This window comes from Sinocyclocheilus anshuiensis, unplaced genomic scaffold, assembly GCF_001515605.1.
Source record: "Sinocyclocheilus anshuiensis isolate Anshui unplaced genomic scaffold, SAMN03320099.WGS_v1.1 scaffold817, whole genome shotgun sequence".
Lineage (NCBI taxonomy): Eukaryota > Metazoa > Chordata > Actinopteri > Cypriniformes > Cyprinidae > Sinocyclocheilus > Sinocyclocheilus anshuiensis.
Genome location: NW_015536521.1, coordinates 622671 through 631009, shown reverse-complemented (window position 1 = coordinate 631009; position 8339 = coordinate 622671). Strand labels below are relative to the sequence as shown.

Genomic DNA, 8339 nt, shown 5'->3' with positions numbered 1-8339 from the left:
TGACATAAGTCTCGAGAGAGTATATATATATATATATATATATATATATATACACCTTGACAAACTAGCCTAATTAAACACTACACAGGTGGACGCAGTCGACATGGGGGAAAACATGAACATCCAACAACAAACATGACACACAGAACCTGCGCAACAAAAGACCAAATGAAAACGAAAGAGCGACAAGACAAAACACAGATTCCCAAAAGTGTAACCGCATTGTAGATGTGTATACGTCTCTATCAGAGGCACGATAAGGGAGTGCTCAAGCGCCTGCTGAAGAGGGCCGCTGATACTAACTGTACGGTTGAGCAGGTGGAGAGTGGTGATTAATAGAGTCCGGGTTCAACAAGACAGAGATGGAGAGTCTGGGACAGTCGAATGGGGATCCATAGAGGAAATCAATTTTTAATTTGGCTGTCAGGATAGCAAAGCTGGAACTTCAACGGTATAGACATGACATAAATTATGGGACATGCTCGGAGGGGTGCGAAAGAGAAAGGAGAAAGGACAGATAAGGAAGAGGTAAAAGAGGACAGATCGCTCGCCAAGCAAAAAGAACATCAATGGAACTCGAGAAACCAGGACTTCTTTGAGAAGGTCCCGACCAACTCGCCTGAATTCAAAGACAAACAAAATGCTTCTTACATCTTTAAGGCAGCCCATGAAGTTGTTGCTCACAGGGGAGCCGGGCAGATCTGCTGTGTTTGGACTGCCGCCCACGTAGAAGAAATCATCTGAGCCCAGCATGGTGTAGTCCTCCTGGGTGTAGCCAGTGGTTGTCAGCAGGCCGTCCACCGATATCGTCACCTGTGTTTGCATAAAGGCCACGGATGGATAGAAAACAGATAGAGAGGGAAGAAACAAGAGAGGGAACGTGGGAAATCTTTTGATTATGCACAAGCTGAAATCCTTGTTGGCTTCAACAAGTTCCTCTACTAAACAAAAACTCTGTTTCACGTGGGGGTTCCTCTGGTTCTGTATGCATACGTTAGCGAGGGGGCAACCCATTTTTATGTCTGCCATTGCTGCTTTCTGAATGAGAGAATACTGTCTTGTGTGCTGGACTAGTCAGTGTTGGAGAGGAGAGACAGGAAGGGGAGGTGTATGACTACAGGAACTAAGAGGAATCACTATATGTTGAGTGGGTTAGCAAGTGATGTTAAGGGTGACTGTGCGAGATTAGTATAAAAGGGGGGGATTCAGACACAAAAATGGTTGTTAGTATAACAGAGGTTGCATTTAACTATGTTGGTGGTCAGTTCTGATCAACTACTGGATTAACTGCACACATTTCGTAAGAGATGTCTTGAAAATAAATACTTTGAAGGTGTTTGGGTAGTGATAGCTTTCAGTTTGTTAATACACAAGCCGTGCATGACGGTTAAGACATCTCGGGCTGCGATTTCAGGACTTGATGTAGTTAGACAAGAATTACAAAAGAAAAGAAGAAAAAAGAATTAGAAAGAGTCATTTATGATGAATTAAGTGCATCTAGAGCACAATCATATTTATAAATGTTAATGCTGAAGCGTGGAAACACTGGCAGACATCCAAAACAGGTGGTTTTCTTGCCGTCTTAATAAATGCTTGGGGTTTAGGCGTTTCCATGCCGACAGACAGAAAAGATTCAGATTCCATCTCTAATATCGCCAAATATTCTGTGAACAATATTATTACTGCGGACAAGTAGGCAAAGCTGGGGAAAAAATGCAGCTTGTCTGCTGGAAATTGTAGATGGTGTGCACTGTCCTGAAATTGAAACCCAGTATTTGTCTGAACCTTTATAAGAGAGAAAGCAAAGAAAGCAAGACATGGAGGGAAAAAGAAAGCCAAAAAAAATAAATGTACAGCACCACACAACATCAACAAAAAGAGTTACCCACACATGCAGTGGAAGCAAATTATTCAGGTGCATAATGGCGTATAAGCTGCGTATTAAATTTAAAAACACGGTATACAAAGTGCAAGTCCAGTGATGCAAAACAACATGTCGCACATGCTGGATAAAAAGTGCCACATGTCATCACAGCTACTTAAAGAAATGAATGACAAAAATCAATACATCGAAATGCATGAGGAAAACAAGATGTACTCCTTTGCCACAGGAAGAGAAGGGTAAGGGGAGGTCAGTTTTTTCTCTGTTCCCTGGACAGAGGGTCAATTACAGCTGTATGGCAGCCACAATCATTTTTATCCAATTCTGTCATTTTCCACTTTCAATTCATATAAACAGTGAGTGTTTGTGCTCAAGCAGAACACCTCAGTTTGTCTGCCCAAGGTCATTCTTTTCAGATTAAAGTGTGAGGCAACTGGAAATTAGAAAAACTGTCAATAACATGTTACTTGCAGAAACAGAAGGGCTTGTACATTTTAACATTAACAAGTGTAAACATCTAAACATATTCATATTGGTCACACTTTCTTTTAAGGTCCAATTCTCGTCATTAACAAACCATTAACTACACCTTTTGCCTCAATAAACTCCTAATTTGCTGCTTATTAATAGTTAATAAGGTAGTCGTTAAGTTTAGGCATTGGGTAGGATTAGGGATATAGAATAATAGGCATGCTAATAAGCAACTAGTTACTAGTGAGAATTGGTCCCTGTACTAAAGTGTTACCAACATATTATTATCTGATTGTATTTATGGGGTGATATGTACAAAATCCAATCTCACCGAGAAATTTAATATCACTTAAAGACAAAGTCTTTTTTTTTTCAATAGTCATAGTCATAGAATATTTAATTTAGTACGTTTAATAAATACTTAAAAAATGAAGGATGCAAACCAAAAAGGAAGATCATTCACATCATTACTCATATTTATATATGATAATTTTACATTATGCAATGCTTGAGTTAAAAACAAGACTGAAAATAATAATACATTACAAATATGACAATTTTAGTCACGTTTGAAGCCACTGAAATATAACAGATTCATGCAGTTGAATTCTATATTAATTGGAGTTAAGACGTTGCTTGGCAACCATAAGCAACCCACAGTTAGACCGTACCTTCACGACGTATCAAAACTAAATGGCTCCCATTATGATAAACTAAGCTTCACACTCAAATAATCTGTCTGCAACAAAGTTTAAAGATTAGAGTTTTCTGCATTTTTTATTGCATAGGGCATATATTGTGCTATTAACGATAAAGTGAATGCAGTTGCATCTACAAATAAAAGCCTTCATTGCCCTTCTCTCCTGTTGTTTTTGATTCACTTGGCAAATATGAATACAGTGTTTGAGAACATTGCATATTAAGAGAAGTTTCCAAGCAAAAATCAGTATTATTAAATGCTACATCATACAGTGCACCGAAAACTCTGTATGAGATGCTGCAACATTTAATAAAAGCCAACATCAAAGGGGGAGAATGAGGGAAAATGGAGCAGGTGGACAGAAACGCTGCACAAGAGCTGCAGTCAAATGTTTGTTTTTGATTGTTTCTTTTATCTGAGAAATTACGAAATGCTTTGAGAGAGCACCTTCTGCCCTTTTACATTGACTGACACTGGGCAGTTTATATTTTACATCAGAATTTACATTAAGCATAAAAATATGTTTTCTGTCTGAGAAAACAAATCCAGTGTCAGCCACAGTGTGGCCCAGACTGAAGTCAGCAGCTTACAGCATCATTTATGCCCACCCTAGAAACTCTCAGCCAAATAGGATGTGTTATCGATGATAGAACTCATACAACAAAAAGCATTTTAATAAGAATATGGGTGAGGGGATTGTGAGTGCTATAAAAAAAAACAATGTACATAAACACAATGTACATAAACTGCAAATGGCAAAAAATGAACTTTTGCATGGCACCTGGGGACTGATGCCATTTTTAAACTTTTCTGTAGTCGTTTCTGCACAGTAAAAGCAAAAAGAGATAAAAAGAAAGGGCCAAACCAAACTAGACAAATTAGAATGTGATATCTACCATATAATGCAGTTTGTTTACCGTAGGGAGTCCAACCCCTGCGCGCTTCAAAAAAAGATAAAAACAAGGAGGGAGAGTAAAATTACATACCATAAACTCCACAGAAGCTTTAAAATTATTGAAAATGACTTACTAACAATTTGAAAGCAAATTTAACCATACCACGAAATGATACTTAATTTCTCCGCCCTCCATTAGAATATATCTTCCCAGGAAGAATGAGAAAAAAAAGCTGTTCAAACCTGTTAGCTTATACCTAATTTATTTGGACACTGTCAATGGCAAACAGATGGCTCACATTCCATGGAGGTTTTCATGTTAGTATTTGAAGGGGTAAAGGCAGAAGATAAACAATGACAAATCCACTTAGAGGCTTCAGTGTTAGTAAGAGAGAAAAAAGAGAGAGAATTCAACTAATCTGTCAAACAAGATGGTTCAGGGAGGGTTTTGAAGGAGGGATCTTGCAGAGGCAGCAGCGTTAGAGTAAAGAATGACAGCAGCAGTAGCGACTCACTCGTTATTTAAGGTAAATGAATGACAAAAGCAAAAATGTCAACACCCGTTATGCGCTCATTTATGCCTGCCCGTCGTCGTCGAGCCCGGTACTTTCGTAATTTGTTGTGGCAGAACAAAAACACAGCTCGTTCGTTAACAGACGCAAGGTGCGCCCTCGGCTCTGTAAGCAACACTTGAGCTAAAGGTTACGGCAGTCAAATGGAGAAATAATCAGTGGCGGCAGAAGCGAGCAGGCATAGTGTGTGTCTATACGATGCGCCCTATCATATAATCATATTTCAGCAATAACGGATCGAAAACAATCAGGATAATGGCACTGAAAAAAAAAACAGCCTCAACTACAACGCTGCTTTTTTGAAGGCTGTGATAGAGGGACCCCTTTTCTCTTAGGTTAAATAATAAATAGTAAACATTCCCCCTTCTCCACAAGATGGAAAGCTTACTGAATGCGGACAGATTATTTTGCTGGCGTAATTGAAGCCTATTCACCGTCGTGGATTTAATAACGGCAATGCTGGAAATTGTAGATGGTGTGCACTGTCCTGAAATTGAAACCCAGTATTTGTCTGAACCTTTATAAGAGAGAAAGAGCAAAGAAAGCAAGACATGGAGGGAAAAAGAAAGACAAAAAAAATAAATGTACAGCACCACACAACATCAACAAAAAGAGTTACCCACACATGCAGTGGAAGCAAATTATTCAGGTGCATAATGGCGTATAAGCTGCGTATTAAATTTAAAAACACGGTATACAAAGTGCAAGTCCAGTGATGCAAAACAACATGTCGCACATGCTGGATAAAAAGTGCCACATGTCATCGGCTACTTAAAGAAATGAATGACAAAAATCAATACATCAAAATGCATGAGGAAAACAAGATGTACTCCTTTGCCACAGGAAGAGAAGGGTAAGGGGAGGTCAGTTTTTTCTCTGTTCCCTGGACAGAGGGTCAATTACAGCTGTATGGCAGCCACAATCATTTTTATCCAATTCTGTCATTTTCCACTTTCAATTCATATAAACAGTGAGTGTTTGTGCTCAAGCAGAACACCTCAGTTTGTCTGCCCAAGGTCATTCTTTTCAGATTAAAGTGTGAGGCAACTGGAAATTAGAAAAACTGTCAATAACATGTTACTTGCAGAAACAGAAGGGCTTGTACATTTTAACATTAACAAGTGTAAACATCTAAACATATTCATATTGGTCACACTTTCTTTTAAGGTCCAATTCTCGTCATTAACAAACCATTAACTACACCTTTTGCCTCAATAAACTCCTAATTTGCTGCTTATTAATAGTTAATAAGGTAGTCGTTAAGTTTAGGCATTGGGTAGGATTAGGGATATAGAATAATAGGCATGCTAATAAGCAACTAGTTACTAGTGAGAATTGGTCCCTGTACTAAAGTGTTACCAACATATTATTATCTGATTGTATTTATGGGGTGATATGTACAAAATCCAATCTCACAGAGAAATTTAATATCACTTAAAGACAAAGTCTTTTTTTTTTCAATAGTCATAGTCATAGAATATTTAATTTAGTACGTTTAATAAATACTTAAAAAATGAAGGATGCAAACCAAAAAGGAAGATCATTCACATCATTACTCATATTTATATATGATAATTTTACATTATGCAATGCTTGAGTTAAAAACAAGACTGAAAATAATAATACATTACAAATATGACAATTTTAGTCACGTTTGAAGCCACTGAAATATAACAGATTCATGCAGTTGAATTCTATATTAATTGGAGTTAAGACGTTGCTTGGCAACCATAAGCAACCCACAGTTAGACCGTACCTTCACGACGTATCAAAACTAAATGGCTCCCATTATGATAAACTAAGCTTCACACTGAAATAATCTGTCTGCAACAAAGTTTAAAGATTAGAGTTTTCTGCATTTTTTATTGCATAGGGCATATATTGTGCTATTAACGATAAAGTGAATGCAGTTGCATCTACAAATAAAAGCCTTCATTGCCCTTCTCTCCTGTTGTTTTTGATTCACTTGGCAAATATGAATACAGTGTTTGAGAACATTGCATATTAAGAGAAGTTTCCAAGCAAAAATCAGTATTATTAAATGCTACATCATACAGTGCACCGAAAACTCTGTATGAGATGCTGCAACATTTAATAAAAGCCAACATCAAAGGGGGAGAATGAGGGAAAATGGAGCAGGTGGACAGAAACGCTGCACAAGAGCTGCAGTCAAATGTTTGTTTTTGATTGTTTCTTTTATCTGAGAAATTACGAAATGCTTTGAGAGAGCACCTTCTGCCCTTTTACATTGACTGACACTGGGCAGTTTATATTTTACATCAGAATTTACATTAAGCATAAAAATATGTTTTCTGTCTGAGAAAACAAATCCAGTGTCAGCCACAGTGTGGCCCAGACTGAAGTCAGCAGCTTACAGCATCATTTATGCCCACCCTAGAAACTCTCAGCCAAATAGGATGTGTTATCGATGATAGAACTCATACAACAAAAAGCATTTTAATAAGAATATGGGTGAGGGGATTGTGAGTGCTATAAAAAAAAACAATGTACATAAACACAATGTACATAAACTGCAAATGGCAAAAAATGAACTTTTGCATGGCACCTGGGGACTGATGCCATTTTTAAACTTTTCTGTAGTCGTTTCTGCACAGTAAAAGCAAAAAGAGATAAAAAGAAAGGGCCAAACCAAACTAGACAAATTAGAATGTGATATCTACCATATAATGCAGTTTGTTTACCGTAGGGAGTCCAACCCCTGCGCGCTTCAAAAAAAGATAAAAACAAGGAGGGAGAGTAAAATTACATACCATAAACTCCACAGAAGCTTTAAAATTATTGAAAATGACTTACTAACAATTTGAAAGCAAATTTAACCATACCACGAAATGATACTTAATTTCTCCGCCCTCCATTAGAATATATCTTCCCAGGAAGAATGAGAAAAAAAAGCTGTTCAAACCTGTTAGCTTATACCTAATTTATTTGGACACTGTCAATGGCAAACAGATGGCTCACATTCCATGGAGGTTTTCATGTTAGTATTTGAAGGGGTAAAGGCAGAAGATAAACAATGACAAATCCACTTAGAGGCTTCAGTGTTAGTAAGAGAGAAAAAAGAGAGAGAATTCAACTAATCTGTCAAACAAGATGGTTCAGGGAGGGTTTTGAAGGAGGGATCTTGCAGAGGCAGCAGCGTTAGAGTAAAGAATGACAGCAGCAGTAGCGACTCACTCGTTATTTAAGGTAAATGAATGACAAAAGCAAAAATGTCAACACCCGTTATGCGCTCATTTATGCCTGCCCGTCGTCGTCGAGCCCGGTACTTTCGTAATTTGTTGTGGCAGAACAAAAACACAGCTCGTTCGTTAACAGACGCAAGGTGCGCCCTCGGCTCTGTAAGCAACACTTGAGCTAAAGGTTACGGCAGTCAAATGGAGAAATAATCAGCGGTGGCAGAAGCAAGCAGGCCTAGTGTGTTTCTATACGATGCGCCCTATCATATAATCATATATCAGCATTAACGGATTGAAAACAATCAGGATAATGGCACTGAAAAAAAACAGCCTCGACTATGAATGCTGCTTTTTTGAAGGCTGTGATAGAGGGACCCCTTTTCTCTTAGGTTAAATGATAAATAGTAAACATTCCCCCTTCTCCACAAGATGGAAAGCTTGCTGAATGCGGACAGATTATTTTGCTGGCGTAATTGAAGCCTATTCACCGTCGTGGATTTAATAACGGCAAAACAGAGCGGTGCAGTCTGGACTTGAATGGAGTCGCCAAATCAAAACACTCCTCTTCAACAGGGACTTGCACACACATACACACACACACACACACACACACACATCCGTA

General features: G+C 38.2%; 1 protein-coding gene across 1 annotated transcript in view; it reads right to left on the bottom strand.

Moving 5' to 3' along the window:
• LOC107693770 (neurexin-2-like) overlaps positions 1–8339 on the bottom strand; it is a 415962-nt gene that overhangs the window by 259123 nt on the left and 148500 nt on the right. Inside the window, exons 9-10 of the mRNA XM_016493287.1 lie at positions 7202–7246; positions 652–813 (exon numbers count right to left, since the gene is read on the bottom strand). Coding sequence (XP_016348773.1) covers positions 652–813; positions 7202–7246 — 207 coding nt within the window. The remainder of the gene's footprint in view (positions 1–651; positions 814–7201; positions 7247–8339) is intronic.